This window comes from Thunnus maccoyii, chromosome 9, assembly GCF_910596095.1.
Source record: "Thunnus maccoyii chromosome 9, fThuMac1.1, whole genome shotgun sequence".
In the NCBI taxonomy this organism is placed as follows: domain Eukaryota; kingdom Metazoa; phylum Chordata; class Actinopteri; order Scombriformes; family Scombridae; genus Thunnus; species Thunnus maccoyii.
The window spans coordinates 18548758-18571913 of NC_056541.1; the positions used below are offsets into that span (position 1 = coordinate 18548758).

The 23156-nt window shown below is 42.2% G+C and overlaps 1 protein-coding gene across 4 annotated transcripts in view; it reads left to right on the forward strand.

The window, feature by feature from the left end:
• The window catches only part of LOC121903229 (membrane-associated phosphatidylinositol transfer protein 2-like), a 46006-nt gene extending 22995 nt beyond the window's left edge, over positions 1-23011 (forward strand). Inside the window, exons 3-26 of one of the 4 annotated variants that reach the window (XM_042420064.1) lie at positions 446-660; positions 1594-1715; positions 2287-2520; positions 2653-2988; positions 4563-4658; positions 8177-8281; positions 8385-8449; positions 10190-10434; positions 10666-10855; positions 11186-11305; positions 11573-11787; positions 11933-12108; positions 12806-12976; positions 14004-14156; positions 15165-15329; positions 16262-16552; positions 17057-17205; positions 17312-17428; positions 17644-17760; positions 17853-18001; positions 18179-18328; positions 18449-18629; positions 18820-18948; positions 19960-23011. In XM_042420064.1, coding sequence (XP_042275998.1) covers positions 446-660; positions 1594-1715; positions 2287-2520; positions 2653-2988; positions 4563-4658; positions 8177-8281; positions 8385-8449; positions 10190-10434; positions 10666-10855; positions 11186-11305; positions 11573-11787; positions 11933-12108; positions 12806-12976; positions 14004-14156; positions 15165-15329; positions 16262-16552; positions 17057-17205; positions 17312-17428; positions 17644-17760; positions 17853-18001; positions 18179-18328; positions 18449-18629; positions 18820-18948; positions 19960-20340 — 4272 coding nt within the window. In that variant the 3' untranslated portion in view covers positions 20341-23011. Of the gene's footprint in view, positions 1-445; positions 661-1593; positions 1716-2286; positions 2521-2652; positions 2989-4562; positions 4659-4796; positions 4843-8176; positions 8282-8384; positions 8450-10189; positions 10435-10665; positions 10856-11185; positions 11306-11572; positions 11788-11932; positions 12109-12805; positions 12977-14003; positions 14157-15164; positions 15330-16261; positions 16553-17056; positions 17206-17311; positions 17429-17643; positions 17761-17852; positions 18002-18178; positions 18329-18448; positions 18630-18819; positions 18949-19959 lie in introns of those variants that run through there. The other 3 variants (XM_042420060.1, XM_042420061.1, XM_042420062.1) reach the window with 3 other exon arrangements.
• Positions 23012-23156: the final 145 nt, after the last annotated feature.

The following is a 23156-nucleotide window of genomic DNA, read 5'->3' on the forward strand; positions in this document are numbered from 1 at the left end:
GTGCTTTTGATATCATCAGCACTTGGACTATGCTCCACTCTTTGGTTGTCTTGTTTCAATGATTTCACTGCTTTACTCAATCTGCAGGCTCCACCCAGCTTTTTTTCCTCTGTGGAATGTAAATATGGGAAAGGTGTGGCTCCAGGAGCTGGTTTTTGGGCCTCCTCATTTGCAATTCAGAGCAGACAGGCTTTCAAGAAGTTGTTTTTGTTATGTGTGTCATGTTGTGTTTCGGTCTACTGACTGTACCAGCATCCAATTCTCATCAACTATGTCCTTTAATTTATTTGTTTCTGTTCCAATCCTAAACATATCTGTTTCAGATTGAGGGAAAATGTGTATTCTTATTGTCAAAGTTAACACACTTTCCCTTCTCAGACACTGTAACACAAACACGAGCACCTCGCCAACACATTTCAACTTGATTTTATTCTGCTTCTTACAGAAAAAGAGCCGAGAAGAGAGCTGTGGCGAAGGTAGCGGGGTGGAGATCTTAGAAAATAAGCCCTACACAGATGGACCGGGTGGGACGGGCCAGTACACCCACAAGGTCTACCACATTGGCATGCACATTCCCAGCTGGTTCCGCTCCATCTTGCCCAAAGCGGCGCTGAGGGTTGAAGAGGAGTCCTGGAACGCCTACCCTTACACCCGCACCAGGTGAGGTTTGCTCCTGCAGGAAGGCCACCTCCACACTCCCTCAGAGCAGCAGTGCCAGTACATTAAACTCTGCCAAGGCTGCACAAACCTTTAAATTTGTTATTTTGATAATAGAGAATGCTGTGTGCAATTGTGTCTCTGGTGGGTGCAGGCTTTATGTAGAGGATGCAAAGTGAAGTGGACCACTTGAGTTTATCACTGAAGAAACATTCATTCATTGTATCACAATCTTTGTGCATTTATTTTAGGGTTTCTGTTACGTTGCTATGTAGAAATTATTTTCTCAGAAGATGCAGCTGCCATGGACATAATCAAATTTAAAGACAAAAAATCAACTCCCACTTGTTCAGAAGACAAATTATAATTAAAACCCTGCTTATTAAGTGGAATACATATAAAAATATTCCTGGTTCAAAGTCCTGTTTTAGCTGCTGTCCCTCACTAAAAGCCAAAAGAAAGTAAAGACCTCAGAGCAGTTGTCAGAATATTCCCAGTCAGACCATCAGATCGGCTTCTGGCCAGCAGCGCTCCTAGGCTGTTAGATGTTGATGGCCCCTCATTCTCAAGGTGTCAGATTGTTTGTCTGTGTGGGTCCTGACAAGAACAGAGACGTGAAGGTGCTGAAAAGAGATGTGCCCTTGACTATACTGTCAGGATATTGATAGACTGCAAGTGCCTGTTGACACATCTATTCAACCAGTGACAGCTTTGCTGCAGACGCCTCAGATGCAACAGATGGGCATGGCTCACACATCATCTCTCCACAGCAGTGAGAGGGTGTTGTCGCTCTTAATATAATAGTTCTGATCGTGAGCCATTCAATTGAAAAATAAAGACTCTGAATGAAGGCAGTCAACCCCATAATACAGTCATGCACTGTTAGGACACTAAGGGCTGTGGTTTTATTTAATGCTGTTGCCTCTTGTCCTTCAGATACACCTGTCCCTTTGTTGAGAAGTTCTCCATTGACATTGAGACTTACTACAAACCCGACACAGGCAACCAGGCAGATGTCTTCAACATGTCTGCAGCAGAGAAGAGGCAGAGGACTATCGGTGAGAACATTGGGATTCAATCCAGAACCATTTGATATTGAAATATTTATTCATGTCTATCAGTCTACCTCAACTTTCCACTATAGAGGAAGCTCATTGTACATGAGACTGCGGGTCATTATCTACGGAAACAGCAAGTTATGACCTTTACTTGTGATAGTTATTTAAACTAGTATATGTAGGTGTAGTCTGATGGTCTCTTGTTAACTCTCCTCTTGTGAGCAGCTGGTGAGGCCCACTTGTGGCAATTTGGCGGTACTGCATGTGTTTTTTTCTGTTCTTGGTAGCATGTTTACACATTGAATATGAAGCTGCTCAGACATGCATGGTTTTAAGACCCTTTTGATTGTAATCATTTCAATCAATTACTTATTCTTGTATTTGTTTGTCAGCCTGACAAAAATCCTCTCAAGTCTCTAAACACACATTCATACCAGTTCTACTACCCCACCCGCTTATGTACACATGATAGTAAAGACACTGAAACCAGTCGTTTCATCATCTGTGTAATGAAATCAAAACACCCAGCTCCATTAGTCATTTGTTTCTGAATTTGAATTTTCTTTGGCAGACCCAATCGACATAGTGACAGATCCTATTCCCCCCCATGAGTACAAATCAGAGGAGGACACGCGGCTCTACAAGTCAGTCAAGACTCAGAGGGGTCCTCTGCAGGATGACTGGATAGAAGAGTACAACAATAACCCTGGGAAGACCCCCATCATGTGTGCCTACAAACTGTGCAAGGTGGAGTTCCGCTACTGGGGCATGCAGTCAAAGATTGAACGCTTCATCCATGACGTTGGTGCGTACGCGGTCACAGATGGTTGCTTGTCATGTTAATTTGAGACAAGTGTTATTTAGTTTACATCTAAGTGGTAGAAACCTCATGACTTTCAGTGGTGGGTGTGTAATATTTTCCATCGTCTCTCTCCAGGACTGAGGAAGGTGATGGTGCGCGCCCACCGGCAGGCCTGGTGCTGGCAGGATGAGTGGTACGGTCTGACCATGGAGGACATCAGGCAGCTGGAACTGGAAACCCAGTTGGCCCTGGCCAGGAAGATGGCCCAGTTCAGCCAGGCGGAGGAAGCCACTGAGGCCAACGGAGGTGCCCCGTCTCCAGACAAAGACCAGGAGGCTAAAGAGGTGATCAGCTCCATCGAAGCCGAGGAGGTGGTTGTCAGCTCAGGAGGAGAGACTCTCCAGCCACGAGGCGTACTCACCAAGCAGTGGTCCACATCATCCCGGTCCTCTCGCTCATCCAAGAGAGGAGGTGAGGAGCTATCTTGACCTGTTTGTCTGTGTCACCTCTGTGTATGAAGCTGCGTTTCATCCCTGTACTGTTTTTCAGCCTCCATACTGCTCCCTTTACACAACATCACACTCCTTTTGACCTCAAAGATTGCGGTATACTAATAACAAAGTCAAACTGCTCCACAGCCAGTTGTGATATTTGACACCTGTTCACAGTAGAAACTAGTATGTGAAGATTTCAACAAGGTCAAACTTGTATAAAGTCAATGTAGCAGTTTCCTTTTTTTTCATAGCAAGTGAATAACCTAAATCTAGTATGTTTTCAGTATCAAACACATCCCCTATTGACCTATAAGGTTGTTTAACATTTGTAGTTTAAGTCTATGCAAAAAAAAGCTGAATTCATGTGAGCTATAATGGATTTCAAAGGTAATAAGTGTCACAGTAAGGAAAAGAAATGTCAAAACGTCCTGCAGCATAATCCATTCTGCAGTCTATCTGTATGCTCAGTATGTCCCATCAGTTGTCTTTTCACCAAAATTTGACAGCATTTTCTACACAACAGAGTTGGCCTTGTATTTTTTTCATAGTTCAGCGTACACACTGAAAGTTGCTCCCAAGCTGAATGAATCAGCGTCTACTGAAGAGCTCTGAGCTCAAATTGTTGAATTGGTGTTAATAAAGTCAAACACCTCGGGAGCAGCTTTTAGTATGCAGACTGCTTTTCCACCACGCTTTGCTTTTCTGTCTGGTGCCTGATGTTAATTGGAATGTTTTTACTGAATTCAGCTATGTTTACTCACTCCTCCACATTTGCTGTACTATACAGCTTACCTCGCTTCACCCCTTCAACTCGCTGGATCTCACCTGGGTTATTTTTAGTTGCAGCTTTGACATCACAACATCGCATATTCTGACACACCCATCTCCAGTGTCACCCCTACCTCAAGGCAGCGCTCACTGTAGCTGCCACCTGGACCCTGACTTTCGTCCAGCGTGCCTTGTTTCACCCCTGTAACTCCCCCCCGCCCCCCCCGTGGTTCCTCTTAGGCTATTTTTAGCAGCTGTGCTGACATCACAGACCAGAGGAGGCTGATGCTCTTCGCAGTGACCCTCCCCTCCACCACTTCTGTTTCCTTCTGTGTGCTGACAGCTACAGCTGTGCCCCCCCCCTCACCAGCCTGCCCCCTCCTCTTCCTCCACACTAATGATATATGAGGCATAGACTGAGGACACGTGATAGACAAGGCCTGCTTTTAGTATCGCCATTTTTTCCTCAGCTGGCATGTGGTTGTTGGTGTACTTGTAGCAATGTCTGTGTTACATTGGGCCTCACTTTTCACATACCCCCCCCCCTGACCACGAAGCAGTCCATCTGTGATGAAGTAATGCACCACAGAGACTGTTGCATGTTTATATAACACTGTGTGTGTGTGTGTGTGTGGGCCGGGGGAGATTGTGCAATATTTTTTTGTCGTAGAGATTGTGTGTGTGTGTGTGTGTGTGTATGTGTGTGATAAAAGGGAAAGAGAGAGGCTGAAACACATGTCCCAAAATAACAGTGAATGTTTTGTTCCATGTGCGGTCTTTCAGTGAGCCCATCACGTCACAGCATCTCGGAGTGGAGGATGCAGAGCATAGCACGAGACTCGGAGGACAGCTCGGACGAGGAGTTCTTTGATGCTCATGGTAAACACAGATTAAATTTTAAAATGTACTCTGTAGTTAGATCAATAAATGCGTTTATTGTGTTCATTTTTCCAAGAACCTGCCTTCTCCCCTTTCCCCTGACTCTGCATGCATCTCTTTAACCACAGATCAGTTCTTAAGCTTCCCAGATACCCAGCATGCTTTGGGGCTGCAGTTGAAATAGGTGGGTGTGGTGCAACACCCCCACTCACTGCCGGATGCGTTTGACCGAGGACTCGGGCCTGGTGGCTCATCCTGACGTCACAGTTCACAAATGACAATCGTCCCTGCCCACCAGTCCCTAACTCACCAACACACTCCAGCTCTCATGTTCCTGTATCATCATTTACACACATACACATACACACACACACACGCACACAGTCCTTTACAATTCATGATACACCCAAGCAATAAATGAACCCCCCCCCAAATAATTCACCAGTGTTTGTGTGGTGAGATTGTTTCATAACGTTCAGTCATGATGACAAGAAAACAAGAATAAAATTATGCATGTTGCTGCCTTTTCTTTAAATTGATACTCATTTAATGGCACTCGTTTGTTTTCACCTGTTTCAAGTTCAATAAATCTCTGCTCGAGACATTGTGAGGAACCCGGAACGCTATAATTAGACCGAATTTTGTTGGCATCTGATAATTGATTGCGTATTGCAGTATTCATGTTTGTATGGATTAATTATTCTGTGTTGGGTGCATGAAGTGAAAGCACATTACATTTTATTTGATAAACTGATTAAACTCATCACTACACTGTCACATCATTTAAATTAGTCTATGTAACCTTCTGTCCGTGATGGCTTATACAGTGCTTACTGCTGTGCTGTTCCAGCATCCATCTCAGTTATTTATGATTCACAGATGTTTTCCCTACACTGCGGAGATATCAAATTATGGTAAATAAATGAAGCTGGTGTATCAAAATGAACTTAGGTACAGTATTTGGTTGCTAGATGCATCACATGGTGGCAGTACACAAATTAAATATGGAAACAGACGCACTTGGCTCAGATTGCCTGTGATATTAGATTTCCGTCTGAATAGTTTGTTTATGGTTATGGTTCACTTGCAGTGATCATCGAATACGCTTGAGAAGCATGTCTAAGTTGATTTTTTTAACGTTAGTCCACCTTGTTCTGTGTGGCAGTTAATTATGTTTTTAGTGCAGATGAACAAAGAAAAACTTTAGGAATAGAAATCGTATAAAACACATGAAGTGTGTCTGGTTTAATAAGGTTAATTAATCAGATGTTTGAATCTACAAGTGATGGTACACTTAACTTGTCTTAAGCTAGTAGTTATTTTTCAAAATGGACAATAAAACTAATGCATCTGCTACCGTTAGATAAATTAACTTGCAAATGGAGCTGGAATAAAATGTTATTTACTGACTTGAATTAGATAAAGGCTATTGATGATCAAAAGACACCTTTGCTTAATTTTACCCAGTTTAATTCTGGATTGTTGTACATGTTTTCTAAATAAAAGAAACTGAAGCAACTGAGAAAATAATTGAAAAAGCAATAAAACTTAAAGGACAAAGTCGCTTGATGTTGAACTGTTTGCAGGACACATCATGTATCCTTAGAAATTCAACAAGTTTATGATCAAATCCTTTTCTTTAGATGTTCAAAACAGTCACACTCTGGTGTTTTGTGTTCCTGAGACACTGGCTGCAACCACCTGGCAGCGTTTATTTGCAAAGCAAGTCCCTGAGAAATAAAATGACACAACAGTTGTGTTATTTATTCTTAGTATTACAGGAATTAATGGAATTATATTTGCATATGCACATGACATTTGCAAACTTAAGAGAACATGAGGTGGCTGCCAGTTTTTTTTTTTAGAAATTAAGATTCTGGCGATGTCCTAGGAGAGAGATTATTGGATAAAAAATATTATCTTATAAATCTTTAGAGCTTAATTTTTAAATCATAGATTAATGAACACAGTCTGTCTGACATTTAGATAAATTCAAAAGACACTAATTTAAAACTTATTAGTGGATTACGGTGCAGTAAATAGATTTGTTTCCTTTTTTGGAAGTCCGTTTTGTACATTTGTACATGCCATCTGAGAGTGCAAAATAAAATATAAACTATAGATAAGCATGAGGTGGAGCTTGTGACACCTCTATTACAGAACAATACATATTCAGTCATTTAACAATGTTATATGCTTAACAAGGATCCTTTAAGCTGATAACTTCCAGTTACAGTGTATTCAGAAAGTATTCAGACCCCTTCACTTTTTCACATTTTACGTTGCAGCCTGATGCTGAAATCGTTTAAATTCATTTTTTCCCCTCATCAGTCTACACTCAATACCCCATAATGACAAAGTGAAAACAGAATTTCAGAAATTTATATTTATTAACAAGGAAAAACTGAAATATCACACTGACATAAGTATTCAACCATTTGCTATAACACTTGAAATTTAGCTTAGATGCCTTGATCATCTTGATCATCATCTTTGAGATGTTTCTACACCTTGATCAGAGTCCACCTGCGGTAAATACAATTGATTGGACAAGATTTGGAAAGGAACACACCTGTCTATATAAGGTCTCACAGCTGACAGTGCATATAACTGAGCAATCAGGGGAGAAGGGCTTTGGTAAGAGAGGTGTCACTCTGGCTGAGCTACACAGACCCTGTGTGGAAATGAGAGAAAACCTCCAAAAGTACAGCCATCACTGTAACACTCCACCGATCTGGGCTTTATGTCAGAGTGGCCAGACGGAAGCCTCTCCTTAGCGAAAGACACAGGAAAGCCCACTTGAAGTTTGCAAAAAAAAAGCAACTTAATGATTCTCAGACTGTGAGAAACAAGATTATCTGGTCTGCTGAAACCAAGATTGAACTGTTTGGCCTCAATTCTAATACCAGTCCCAACAGTGAGGCATGGTGGTGGCAAAGTCGTGCTGTGGGGGTGTTTTTCAGCGGCAGGGACTGAGAGACTGGTCAGGGTTGAGGGAAAGCTGAAGGGATCCAGGTCCAGAGTGCTCAGGATGTCAGACTGGGCCAAAGGTTCACCTTCAAATAGGACAATGACCCAAAGCACACAGCCAAAACAACACAAGAGTGGCTTAGGAACAACTCTGTGAATGTTTTTAAGTGCCCCAGCCAGAGCCCTAAGGTGCTTCAACTAAATACTGAGTAAAGGATCTGAATACTTATGTCAATGTGATATTTCAGTTTTTCCTTTTTAATAAATTTACCAAATTCTGAAATCCTGTTTTCACTTTGTAATTATGGGGTATTGAGTGTAGATTGATCAGGAAAAAAAAAAGAATTTAAACATTTTTAGCATAAGGCTGCAACATAACAAAATGTGAAATAAGTGAAGGGGTCTGAATGTACTGTATTAATATGTAACTGAGCTATATGACCCTATTTTTTTTTACTGTAAATTGGTTATGTTCATGACATAATAAGACATTTGTAAACCTTGAATGACATACACTTGAGTTGATTTGTCTTGTGTTGCCCCTGCAGAGGATCTGTCAGACAGCGAGGAGGTCTTTCCAAAGGAAATCACCAAGTGGAACTCCAACGACCTCATGGACAAGATTGAAGCTGCAGACACAGATGAAACTCCTGGTATGACAAAGACCATGAGCAGTCCGCCATGAACAGTCACACCGCTGTAATATTTGATGTTAACATTGATCCCTGGGGCCAATGTGTTCCTTTGTGTTTGCAGGTGAGCTGTTCAAGGAAATGACGGTGGATTATGAGAGAGCAACCAGTGAAGAAAGACTAGATGAGGTACGTGTTTCTTACAACAAGTGTGTTTCCACAAAACACACTCCTACTGAAATAAATATATCAGAAGAACCATCTAAAGAAAGGACCTGTTTTCCTCTTTAATTGGATGTTTGAGTTTCACTGTGCAGAATGATGTATGTGCAGAGTTTCACACTAGAAGACTGTTTTCACATTCATCTGCTGAAAGTGGAAAGTTTCTCTGAGCTCGACAAAAAATTCAGTTTAATGTGCGTACCTATGAGCATGATGTGTGACATCATAACTAGTTTGGAGCCAGTATGCAACTTACACAAGTGTGATGTGGTAACTTGAAGCCTCCAGTGCACAAATACTGAGAATTGACTTCTCAGTGAAGTAGGAGTCATCTTGTGTCCAGCAGTTCAACTTTTGAAATGAACAATATTTGCATATTCACAAATTCTGGATTTTTTAATGAGCGAGAAGGAGGAGATGTATTTTTTAAGGATTTTTAATGAGGTAATTTAACTTTTTGTGGAAAAAAAACATTGGACAAAGAAACAAATTATTATTCGAAGCAAATTATTTTTTTATGTCTTACAACATTTGTGAAGGGGGTCTTTAATTTAACTTTTAAAAATGAAAAACAAACTCAGAGGTTTGGAGAAGGGCTTTTTGTCCCTGAGCCTCTCTGTCCTCTTGTGTTCAGATGCGTGGCTGTGTTAGCGGCCAAGCAGATAGCTCTCCCATTCCCACCATCATGGTAACAAGGCACCAGTCAGTAAGTAAACATTTTGGCCCTAGTTCACAGTGGGTTATAGTAACTCCACAGAGACCCCAGAACTTACTGCTCCTGCCCTTTTTCCTGCCGTTGCCCAAACCTGAATCCATGTGTACTCCTCAACCTCACCACCCTCTGTTCAACTCCTGTGTATTTGTAGCTGTGGCGTCGAGTGCTTTTTTTCAAAAATGTGAAGTTTTGGACCAAACTTATTCGACAAAACTGCACATCATCTTGTTCTATTTAAAGGCATACTATGCAGGATTTTTCCTATAATCAATCAATCTCGTATGTGGCAGTGTATTTAGGTGCAGAGATCCTGCCCTCTGCCTGTATTTTCTTATTATTTTACTGTGTACAGGATGTTTCTGGGCGTCAGCCTTTGGGCAGTGGGTGTGTAGCCTCCAGCCAATAACAGTGCTCAGATATGACGTTGGGACTCATAGTATAGCAACCAGGTTACATCACTGTTTCCGTCTCTCTCCTCTGCTCCACTCTGCTCTATGTCTCTGTATCCTGGATGTATAAAGAGCTTTAGAACGTAACCACTCTGAAACAATCAGAAAATAAAGTTTTATTTCTCTGCTTTGTTCTTTCCAGCGGCACTCTCTCTCTTCATTCACTCTCTAGCTCGCTCGACCACGGCTGCTCTCTCTCACCAACCAACAAATCCTGCATAGTTTGCCTTCAATGTGACTTGTGCTCAGGAAGCGTTGTTGTTGTTGTTTGCCGTTAGTTGAACAGTTATCCAGGTGTTTCCCTTCGTGGTTCTCTGCCTGTCTCTGGCTGTGAAAAGAAGTGTGTTTGTTGTGTGGTCCGTTTTTGAAGAGATGGACACAGATCACAGAATCTGACACAAGTAACGATGCCCGATGGAAAAAGAATTATTGTTTATTTGTATTTTTTCCCTCAGTAAGCACATTGTCCTCTACTAATAAAGAGGACGTTTCCTCCAGTAAATGTTGTATTTATTAAACACCATCTAAATTTTCTGGTCTCAGGAGAGCTCGTCCCAGCAGTGTCTGCAGCCGTCCAAGATCCATGTGTTGATCTTAGTCCTGCACGGAGGGAACATCCTGGACACAGGCGGAGGGGACCAGAACAGCAAGCAGGCCGACGTCAACACGATCAGTACGGTTTTTGACACAGTCATGCGTGTTCACTACCCCGCTGCGCTGGGCCGCATCGCCATCCGCTTGGTACCCTGCCCTGCCATCTGTGCCGAGGCCTTCTCCCTGGTGTCCAAGTAAGAGGATATACACACACAGACAGTTTTTGTACATGTTGCTAGTATTGCAGTTAATGATTGAAAGTCCTTGTTATTAGGTGTTTGCTTATGATGGAAAAGATCCAGGTGCAGCTCATGACCGTTGTCCTTTCTCCCAGTGTTTATTTCTTCAAACTCCTCTGTGGACTGTCTTGATCTTTTTTTTATATTTCGCAGTTTAATGTAGTTCATTTGTGTCTTTTGCGGCAGCCTGAGCCCATACAGCTACGACGAGAGCTGTCTGTCCAGCAGTCAGGACCACATCCCCCTAGCAGCTCTGCCCCTACTGGCCACTTCTGCTCCACAATACCAGGAGGCTGTGGCGACCGTCATTGTCAGAGCAAACCAGGTGTACACCGACTTCATTAAGTCTCTGGATGGTGCTGCTTTCTCTGGCCAGGTTGGTTACTACACTCTGAAGTTACCAGTATTGTATTCTTGGATACCAATACTGGTTTTTAGGTGTCATGCTTTGTTCTTGTGATATGTCGTTTTATAATAGCTCTCAAGGACTGCAAAACCTGCTTTTTATAAGATAATTATGGCTCATACAATGATGTAATCTGATAATGGTTTTCAAAGTCACTATTTAAAACAACTTACTAGTTTATTTTCCATATGATAGCATAAATGTTTCAAACAATAATATGAAATAATAAAAACATTTTATTTTCAAAATCGAGTTATATATCATTGAATTAACTTTATTTCACATCCTTGACATCTACAGGTTTGCCTCATCGGGGACTGTGTCGGAGGAATATTAGGGTTTGATGCACTGTGCAGCAGCAATCAGACAGTCAACGAAAGCCAAAACAGCAGCAGAAGGGGCAGTATTGTCAGTGTTCAGGTAAGAGACAAAATATGCAATATAGTGAAAACATAAAAGAGTTTATTAAATATTGATTTATATATTGTAAAGTAATGAACTCTTAAGTTTCAGCTTTTAATATAATTTGCCACCAAAACTTCCAAAATTGCTGATTACAATCGAATTTCTGCAATTTAAGCCTTTTTTCTCTCCTTCATTAAAAGTTGTAAAAAGTCATACAGTATATGGACTCTTTCTTAATTGCCTTAAGTTTTCATAACACATGTTCCCGGATTGCCCCTGCAGGACCAGGACCTCCTCTCTCCAGGCATCATTGTCAATAGCGGGCACGGATCAGCCTCCCCGACCCTGGAGGGCAGCCGCCATCTCAGTCGCAGTAACATCGACATCCCTCGTGCCAGCGTGGGTGACGACACCAAGAGACAACTGCCACGCAAGAGAAGTGACTCCTCAACCTATGAACTGGACACCATAAAACAACACCAGGCTTTCCTGTCCAGGTGTGTTTTGTTCAAAATGATTTATAGAAATAACAAAAACCCTCAACACGAAGATAAAAACTACTCAGTCTTTGTTTCATGTCCTCTCAGAGTATGAATTAGTTTTAGTTCTGCATGAGGAAATGACTTTGTGTCGTCCTTCCAGCTTACACTCCAGTGTCTTGAGGAACGACGCAGCCTCACGCAGGTCGAGCAGCAGCACTATGCTGGATGGATGCTCCCTGGGGAAGTTTGACTTTGAGGTGTCTGACTTTTTCCTGTTCGGCTCTCCGCTGGGCTTGGTGCTCGCCTTGAGAAAGACTGTCATTCCTATGCTGGATGGTAAGCTACTTTGTAGAAAGTAATATAATACTTGTTGTAATCTAGTCAATGATGGCAAACATCGTTTATGTTGTACATGATTAGGGCTGGGTATCCTTTCAAAAATTACAATACTGATACCAATAGAGTATTTCATTCAATACCTTTTTTTTTTATTTCATTCGATACCCATCATGCTAATGGAAGCATTCAGTTGTGTAAAATGCCTCCACTCCTCCCCATCCAAATGATTTTTACACGAATACAATTATTTAAATATTTATTAAATAACTGTACAAAACTGTACAATGTAGTATTATCACCACAGACTGTGTGGGTTGTAACTGCTGCGGTAGTGAGCATATCGCACGTCACATTAAATCAAAGAATGCTTGTTGTGATTGGCTGTGAGCAAAACCATACAAATAGTCATTTTTTTCTAGATCTGGGTACAAAAAGGATCAAATGGAGGTATCGTTTGACTGGAGAAGTTTTAATACTACTCGGTACTGGGTTATTTCGGTCGATACCTTAAAGGTATCAAGGACCAATACCCAGCCCTAAGTATGATGCATTATGCAATATTGTATAAAAAGAGCAAAAGTGCAAAGCTTTGCCTCAGGTGGAGATGCACTCTGTAGTTTTTCCATCCAAGGAAAAGGTCCATTGGATCCTCCCTTCTTCTCTCTCATGTCTTTGGTTCAATTTCTCCCCCTAGTGGCTCAGCTGCGGCCCGCCTGTCAGCAGGTCTATAACCTGTTCCACCCAGCCGATCCCTCCGCCTCCCGCCTGGAGCCTCTCCTGGAGAGGAAATTTCACCTCTTGCCTCCCTTCAACGTGCCCCGTTACCAACGCTTTCCTCTGGGAGATGGAAACTCAGCTCTACTGGGTGAGGCCCCCACACCAATAATGTAGAGAGAAAAAATAAATTCAGTAAATATCTAATTGTGAATTGCAATGTAGAAACATTTCTGTAGTTCTGACTTGGGTTCACATGCACAGACAGGAATGAATTTCCTGGATTGTTTTGATTTTTCTTTGAAACTAAAGATAACATCAGTTGACACCGCAGACGCTGTCAGGTCTGATGGTAACCAACTGTCCTGCTTTTCCATGGATGCATGCCATAGACCACACATGCCTTAAAGATACCTTCGTAGCACACCGAAAGTTGCTTCACAGAGTAAACATTGCCTGAGAGAAAAATGAAACATTTTTCTACTGTTTGTGCTTCAACTTCTTTTGTGAAGCAGTTTACTCATCTGAATGTGGTCATAGTCCTGCTGGTGGTTTCTGTTTGGACTGGTCATTATAGTGGAGTAACCCTTAGAGCCTCAGCCTGCCCTTTTCACACATTTCATCATGAGGATTTACCAAGAAAAAGGACACAGAAAATTAGTAAGGACACTACCAGGAACCAGGGCTTATTCAAAGGGTACATGGGGGTGAATAAGTATGAAGTTGTGCCTTAATGACTGCAGACTGAGGATTTTATTTATGAATTTTGTCCTAAAAGTGATAGCTTTCATCAAATGACTGGCACTGAATACCCTCAGGTCTGCCTTGTGTAACTAATTAGCAAGTTTTCAGTACCAAGATAAATTTAACATAATTGTTGAGTTAAGAAAGTACCAGAGATTTTATGACAAGCGGACTTCAGGGCATTGAAATCTTATAACAGTGTGGTATGACAGGATATGACTTACAAACAGTTGCAGTTCAAACAAAATGGGCTTGACTAAGGGCTTGACTCTGCTTTCTTGTCTCATGTTCAGTTGTTCTTGCTTCATATGTTTTTGTGTCTTCCTTGTCCTCTTTCCTTCTTCCTCTCTCGGCCTCCCGTCCCCATATCTGCATACCTGGCTTTCTACCTCCAAAACCCCCCCACCCCCCTCCTCCTCCACCTCCCTCTGTAGTGGAGACAGTCCAGAGCAACGCTCAGCTGCTACTTGACAGTGGGCCTCCCCTGTCTCTTCGCTGTCAGGAGACCATCAGTGAGACCTGCATCCCTGTGCCTGTGCTAAACTGGCAGGAGGGCTCCCTCAAAGCCACACCCGCCACTATGGAGTGTGTGTAGCCTCTCCCATTCACCTGCATCTGTCCTGATCCCCGTTCAGTGTGTTTCTGTTGTCTTGTTTGTTCCGTCCTTCTCGCTGTCACGTCCGGGATGATCAGATTTGTATCTACCATGTGTCCTCTCTGAGTATTTCCATCGCTGTTGTAGCATTTTGTCTAAATAACTTTGTGTAAGTTGTTTTCTTTTTTTTTTTTAATTTTGTCGAAATTTATTGAATTTGTAGCCTCTTAACTTCTGGTCAGAAATAGAAATAATAACAGTAGTAATAGCTACAACAAGCCATGGAAATACTTTGGAAAATCTGATACACATTTCTCATGGTGTTTTGTTGTTGCCGTCACATATTCACATCACGTCCAGTGTTTGGAGGACGCAAGCATTTGTGTTTGTGCTGTGGTTTTTAAGCGGGGTTTCAGTGTGTCTGCATCACTTCCATAGTGTCTGACAAGGGCTAGAAAGATTATCGATGTCATCAGAGGGCATTTCTACTACTGTGTGAGTTTCAAAGAGATGTGAACATTGTGGTGCTTGTGATGTTGTGTTTGCGCAGTGTATTGTACTGTACTTGGAGCTCTATCTATACATCCTGAATATACTACTGTACCCTGCTGTTCCTCCTTGTGATGATGGTCAGAGGTCATCTGATTTTATAAAATCTCCAGCACTGTTTCATGATACTACTTTGCTATTAGATAAAAATCAGCTCCATAAGAGATAGTAACAAGTGGATGTGACTAACAGATGTTGACATTTGTGATTTTACGTTCACTAAGTGTTTCATGTAGTCATACGCCCGTGTTTCCACTTGGTCGGCTCCAGAAATCTGACCTTGGCCATGATGAGGCCGCCTTGTGGTTTCACGTGTCCTCTGAAACTGTGCTGCCTGCCGTCACATTTCTCTGCTGCCACCCTAACCCGCATCTCCCTCGCCCCCTCATCACTGTGAGTTCCCCTTACCTGTGTCTCTGTCTAATGGGATCTCCTTGTTTCGACTCAATAGCGGATGTTGTTCAGTCTCATGGTGGTGTCTTCATGGACAGTTCGTACCCCTCATCCCCCGTTACGGGCCCCCTCTCCCGGGGCCAGCGGAGGGCCAGTGAGGTCAGCATTGCCAGCCAGGTCTCAGGAATGGCAGACAGTTACACTGCCACCAACATAGCCAACAGTAAGTGTTCTCAACACCAACAAGTCTCTCTTTCTCTCTTCCTTGCACTCACACAAACACTGGATCCACAGTAGTTATTCTCCCTCTCTTTCTCTTTCTTTCAGACTAACTTTACTCTATTTTTCTGTCCTGTTCCTCTTTCCCACTCTGCTCCCTCATCTTTTCTCTCTCAACTACGTTTCTCTGACTCTACATACACACACCCTGCACTCCGTCTGGAGTAGTCTAGTCAGCCAGGTAGACATGAATACCCCCGCTCCTTTTTTGCTACCTTTTCTTAGGCAAACGCAACACCTGCATTTTTTAAGGAGAGAGTGTTTTCTCCACATCTTGCTGAATTTCAAAGTCCCAAATAGAGCAAGCAGAGTCCTGAAGAAGAGCGAGCTTAGTGCCACTTTTCACTGTCTGTCTTACTCTTATCCACCGTCTAAATGTAAATGCAATGAACGAGTGCTGCATTTATCTGATGTTGCAATGCATGTAGACACCTGCCTCCCTCAGCCATTCCTGCATTGTCCACTTCCTATTGCAACGTTCGCTGAGATGAACAGTATTCTGTTGTGTTTTATGTGAGATTGTCTTCCAAAGCCCCCCCTCCCGCCCCCCCGCTCCTCCTCCCTCTCCTCACTTTTTCACTTCTGTTGCCAGAGCATTTATCTGTACCTCACATACGCTGCTGTTTTACAGTACAACCCTGGAGACTCACATCAACTAATTATGCAAGATTTCTGCTCATGTGACACCGGAACATCAGAGGATGTTTTTCTCTTCTCACTTAACTTCTAATAACAATTATTTTTTTCTGTTTAAGGCAGCTTACTGACAGCGGACGCAGCCCAACATCCCTCCATGATCTTTTTTAAACTGTCACATACCAACATGCATCAGTTTTTCATATGGTTTTTGTTTCTCTTTTTGTTTTCTCCCCATAGCCAAATCATGCCAAATTAACCAATCCAAAAAGTTGAGCCTTTTGTCCCAACTCGCCCTATCGTCACAAAACAAATTCTTCCTGAAAAGTCCTCCTAAAACCCGTAAGAAAGCAGGGGCTGACCAGGCCGCAGGATTTCCCGATGCAAATGTAGCGGCAGAGCTGGACTCTGAGGCAGAAACATGTGATGGTCTAAGTCCCACTGGGCAGTATGAGAGCTGCCCGTCAGCGGGGCTGGACTCTGCTATATCTGATCTGGTCTCGCTGGACTCCCAGGCTGAAGTAGAGCAAGGTATTTTTCAGCGCGAGGCTACAGCTCTTCTCTGTCCTTTGTCCTGTACTTTGTCCCAATCCAAAGATTTAATGTTGGGTCTTTTTTAAAAAGCCTCTTTTTCCTCCCCTTTGCTTCTATCAAAATTGAATTCATAAGTTCAACTGATGAGGAATGATGAATAAATCCAGCCCCTTCTTTCCAAATCCATTATCTTTTTTTCATGCAAATACTAACACACATCCTCAGTTGCTTATATAATCATTTAATCAGTTCTAACTATCTTTTTCTTCCTTCTGTTCTGTTGTTTCAGCACTTGTTAATAACGGTTACAAACTCCTTCCTCTCCTTCCCATAGCTGAAGATCTGCTGGGATCGGTGATGTTTGTGGTTAAAGATTGAAATCGTCTTTTTGCTTTAGCTTCAGGGGTGTTGCGCCCTTTGCGTGGCATCACATAACCTTACACTGACTCTTATAGTTTCATCTTACGTCTGTGCACCCTATTCGCTCCATCCCCATCGCAGTTGCAGCACGTTGGTGGGGCACAAAGCGACTGGACTTTGCCCTCTACTGCCCCGATGCTCTGACCGCTTTCCCCACAGTGGCTTTACCGCACCTCTTCCACGCATCATACTGGGAGTCCACTGACGTTGTGTCTTTTCTCCTGAGACAGGTGAGTCAACATCATCATACCTGTTAATGTCCACTTATATGCGGCCTCAACTGTCAGTCCTTTATCCGTTGACACTGAGGATGAGTGATCGAAATGTCTGCTGTAGGTCATGAGGCACGAAAACTCCAGCATCCTGGAGCTCGATGGGAAAGAAGTGTCTGAATTTACTCCCTCCAAACCTCGAGAGAAGTGGCTTCGCAAGAGGACTCACGTGAAGATCAGGGTAGGGATCAGAGCTTTTCAGGGTGCTCTGGAGCTCAGGCTGTGAGGATGCTTTCCATTAAATCACAACATCCTGGGTTCAAATCTGGCCTTGCACCTTGGTCTTTGTTGTCAAATCTCATCAAATATTTAAAAATGCTTAAAAGAAACTCAAAGCATCAGTTACTTGTTTGTTTTTTATGAAATTGACTACAAATTCGTTGGTTTATTTGACAGAACGTGACTGCCAACCACCGTGTAAATGACGCCGTGTTCACAGAAGACAGCCAGCAGGTCGTGATGGGTCGCTTCATGTACGGCCCTCTGGACATGGTCACTTTGGCCGGGGAAAAGGTAAACTCTTTTTTTGTCATCATAACAGCACACTCAATACTGCCTGTGTGACTTGTTTTTATATTAAATGTTTGTTCTCTAATTCTGTTCAGGTTGACCTGCACATCATGACCCAGCCTCCGTCAGGGGAATGGGTTTACTTCAACACAGAGGTAACCAACAGTAGTGGCCGCGTGTCTTTTATCATCCCAGAGGACAAGCGTCTGGGCATCGGAGTCTACCCAGTCAAAATGGTTGTCAGGTGTGTGTTAGTGTGGGTTAGTTTACTGAATAATTCAAGTTTATAAGCATATTTTAGTTTTTTTTAGCTTACTTTATTGTGCTTTGGTTTCCTTAAGGCGAATTTCAAGAAAAAACATCTCATTTGGTCTTTATCTCTCTCCAACTTTCTTACTCTCTTGTTCTGTGGACTCTCCAGGGGTGACCACACATTTGCAGACAGCTACCTGACGGTTATTCCACGTGGCACAGAGTTTGTGGTATTTAGCATCGACGGGTCATTTGCTGCCAGTGTGTCAATCATGGGTAGTGACCCTAAAGTCCGGGCAGGAGCTGTGGACGTTGTCAGGTACCTAGCTCCTCTTGTGTTGTTTTCTTGTACTTGAAACAGTAGTTGTGTCTGTGCTGCTAAATCACATACTGTATGTGTCTTGATTCTAATCTCTTGTTTCTCCTCGTCTCATTGCAGGCACTGGCAGGATTTAGGCTATTTGATCATCTATGTAACAGGACGTCCAGACATGCAGAAGCAGCGGGTAGTGGCTTGGTTGTCTCAGCACAACTTCCCTCATGGCATCGTCTCCTTCTGTGACGGCCTCGTCCATGATCCACTCAGACACAAGGCCAACTTCCTCAAGTCCTTGACAGAGGTCAGTGAGGGGGGTTTTTATATTTATTGTAGGCCATGTCCAGTATGTGTAGCCTTAATCTTCATAGGATGACTAAATTTTTTAGAGATGAAAACTAAAACAACAATGCCGTTGTGGTATTGTTGTGAGAGAAATATTAACTTAGTCGTTAAGAAAAACACAATACTCTCCTTCATTTGACTGATTCCAGGCTCACTTGAAGATTTTTGCTGGCTATGGATCAACCAAAGACATCTCAGTCTACACCTCCATCGGCCTGCCTCCCTGCCAAATATACATCGTCGGAAGACCCTCCAAGAAGATGCAGCAGCAGTGTCAGGTACCCTTTGATTATTTTTTTTGCACATCTTAAAGGATAAGACTGGCGCTTTTCTATGTTTTTCTTATTGTCAACAAACCTCATGTTCAGACCCAAACCAACAATAAACTCATCCTACTCACAAGTATTGTGTGTGTATCCAAAGCCTGATATATCTAATTCTTCCATGCTGTAGATCTCCGTTGTTGTCCAAAAACTATTAAAAACACATCAGTGAGCCACACCGTTGCACTGGATGACATGTTCCTTCGTCCTTGAGCTATTTTAGTTTGTTTAGAAACAGCTCCACAAAGTAGAAACAGAGATAAGATAGTAACCCTCAGGAGTGAGGTTCCTAGTATGGCAGACGCCACTGCAGATGTGCGAAACATGTTTTAGTTTACAGAGCTTCTCTGGCTTGTTGTGCTACATAACAAAACCTCTTGACTTTTTACCACATTATAAATATCTCAAAGAACTTCAGTACAAAGTCAAGAGGTTGTGTTATGTAGCACAACAATCTTGCAAAGCTCTGTAAACGGAACTGGGTTACTATGTTTTCACTATTTTTACTATTTAGAGCCGTTTCTAAACAAACTAAGTTTTCATGGACGAAGGAACATGTCACCCAGTGCAGCAGTGTGACTCACTGATGTTTTGTTAATAGTTTTTGGACATTAACGAGGTCTACGGTGCAGAGGAATACGATACATCAGGCTTTGGATACACACACAATACTTGTAAGTAGGATGAGTTAATTGCTGGTTTAGCTCTGCACATGAGCTTTGTTCACAATAAACAAATATATATAGAAAATCATGCACCAAATCCTTTAAAGAAACCTTGCTCAACACATTACAATCCCCCAAATCCCCACAAAAATGATTTGACATTTGACACCTGTCTGTTAATGCTACTCAATCAATGATTAATGCAACTGAATAAACTAATATGAATTAACTGAATCAAGACGTGAAAATTCTGTATTTATTTCCAGTTGACAGTATGCCTCTGCTCTGTTCCTCTCCCCAGTTCATCACAGAGGGATATGCAGCTCATTTGTCTCAGCTGGAGTACAACCATCGCTCTCGGCCGGCCAAGTCCAGCAGCGCACGCATGGTGCTTCGTAAAGGCAGCTTCGGTTTGGGTGCAAACAGCGACTTCCTGAGGAAGCGGAACCACCTGCTGCGCACCATTTCCTCCCAGCCGGCCCCCAGCTCCCCAACAGGCATCCACAACAGACCAGAGCGCACACAGAGCCAGTCAGACAGCGAGCGGCTGGAGCGGGAGCGGCTGGAGCGCGCTCACACCTACAGCCAGGGAGCGACACAGCGCAGCATGAGCATCACAGCCAGCTGCTGGGGCCGCAGCAGCAGCACAAAGCTGGAACCAGGAGTTCTCAGCCCGAAGTGAGATTAGAGAGACATTGTGAAATACCTTCTGAAGAGTGACACGACATCCAGAAACTGCGAGTGAAAAAGAGTGACAAACAGTGTGCTTGCACCAGATGGGTAAAAACCACAATGAAAATAATAGGTGCTACAAACCACTCTTCATAAAAACACCAGTCACATTCAACACAAACATTTATGGACGGATGGCTACATTTAGTTTAAAACACAAAACTTAACAGGCATTTCAAGAGACATCTTCCTAAAGCAGGAACATGCAAACACGACACAGACAGACCGTAGCTAATATTGTAGGAATCCAGACTGTTTCTTACTGTTTATTAAATATTTATCAGTCTTGAATACAAGTCAGTTAGTCAGTTTTCCTCTTACAGTAGGCTTTTAGATTGGATTGGTTACACATATAAGCACCCCCCATACTGTATACGTTGGTGAACAACACAAAGTGGTTACAGGAAGCCTTTTATCAGGTCCATGTGCTGGTATTGCACTGTAACTGACTACTGTGGCCACTTCAAGCACAACTATTACTATAGACATAAACTTTTTTGTGTAATAGATTTCAAGCTATGTCATGTTTGTGTGATGTTTTAGTTTTTTTTTTTAAAGTTTTTTTTTGTTGCTTTTTTTGCCTTCATTGGATAGTGGGCAGTGAAGAGGCAGATAGGAAACAAGGGGAGAGAGAGATGGGTATGACATTGTTGTGGTAACGCAGCATGCGCAGTAACCATTCGGCTACTGGGGCGCACCCAGATGTTCTAGTCTGAGAGCAGAACGAGAATCAGGTAAAACTGGATTGAACGTGTTGCTTTTCAGGGTGCGACCACACAAACACACAAATATTTAGCCAAAACGAATCTTGTTGACATGTTTTTAGGAAACTCATTATAATTTATCACTAACACCAATCAATGTTTGGGTGATTTATAAACCATCTTGAAGCAATTTGATCAAGAACTACTGCTGCTTTTAGCTTTTACAAAGAGCAAATGACTAAATTCTGTTGACGTTTGCAAGCTGATTACCAAACCACACAGTTCAGTTTTGCTTGTTTTCTAGTCTTCCCTCAGGCCAAAGAACCATCCAAATATCACATGAAGGAAACTACAAAATTACCCTTTAACTATGGTTGCAGCTGAAACTGTTCCCGGATTTTTATAGCATTTCACCACATCTCACCATTACTGCGCTGCTGAAACCTTCCTGAATAAGTAACGTATGACGCCACTATAGGGAAAACTCCTGCTACTGTACGGTTAATGTGCCAAAGTAAACAGTATAGACTGATATACTGTACGTGAACAGAGAGGACATGATTTTAGTCTCCTGTGTAAAAATGGAATAGTGTGTGTAAGTATGTAGTCGAATGCCTTAACAAGGCTTATGTACATAATTGTTATATTACAGTGCAGATCTGGTATCTGGTCCACTGAAGACCAGCTTCAAGTGTCTTCTTTACTCTGGGGTTAAACACCACCTCATTCAGGATACACTTTATTGATTAATGATGATGATTATTATTGTTATTTAAGATTATAGATATTTTAAAATGTATTGATTTTGTGAACAAAAATGTGTTAAGATTACTTTCGCTACTTTGTGTTTTATTTTTTTCCTTCAAACTTCAGTTGCAACAGCCAAAACTCGAGAGGTCTTTGCCTGGCACAGTATTGTATTTTTATTATTGTATCTTGCAGCTCACCAGAATTGTATCAACAGAACTGCTATCTTGTGTCATATATTGTACGTTTTTGTTATATCTATTTTGGAAAGTTTGGGATATGGCTTCTCTCTGGTTATCCCTCCGCTGTAAATGAGGTGTTGAATGTGCTCATAGATAATCCTCCTTAGGTTTAAGGTCTCTTTCTCTGTTTTTTCTGCACCTTTTTAGAGGAAGGAAAAAAAAAATCTGCAAATTGTAAATTCTGTACAATACGCTGTCAGAAGTAGGAACACAGAGCTAAGACTCGCTTTACGCTGTTGGCCAGCTGTTTCTGAAATGGGTAAAAATTTTGTGGTTTATTCATTCAAATGATGTGTCTTTGTCCCTCGAATAGACGTGTACAGAGCTGACTGCAAATGGACCAATATGGGCTCAAACGGAAGGGGAAACGTGCAATATCTAACTCAACCACACCACAAGATCAAACAGACTGTGTTGAGGAAACGTCACAGTGCATTGACAATCAGTGTGAACAGGCACATATTCTACAGACGGCAAATTGCGGAGGGTACTTGAACACGTTCCAGTGCTCGACAAGCATTTGCAGAGTATCTAAAAGTTGTGAAAAAAGTTGCCACCGACCTGATAAGGATACGTAATAGTACAGTAGGTTTTTTTTCTCCTGTGGGTAGACATGCTCAGTCTTAACTGTTTTTATCAATGTTTCCATTCCAGCACACGCAGGTCTAGATGAATCCACTGAACATTTAAAAGTGAACCGGAAATTTACACGTCAGCCCTGCAATAAATCCTACCTTCATGAAGGTTTTTTTTAATGTTGTTTTTGTTTAAACTGTGATAGAGAGGTGTCACGTTGGAGGTGCTGTTGAACTGTATTGTGTTATACTGAGAGGTGTTAACTAATATTGTGTCCTCCCCATTTATATCAATGAGGGTAGACTAATATTAGAGTGTACATGCTAATGCAAAGACACCCATAATTCTCCTTTTCAGTACTGTTTCTTGTTATCCTGCTGAAGGAATCCACACTGTACTACTGTCCCTCTGCATTTTGACCTTTTAAAGATTTGAAATAGACAACTCTTTTAGGAAAGCTGCTGATTAAACTTTGCTCTTGGGGGAAAGAAAGGGAC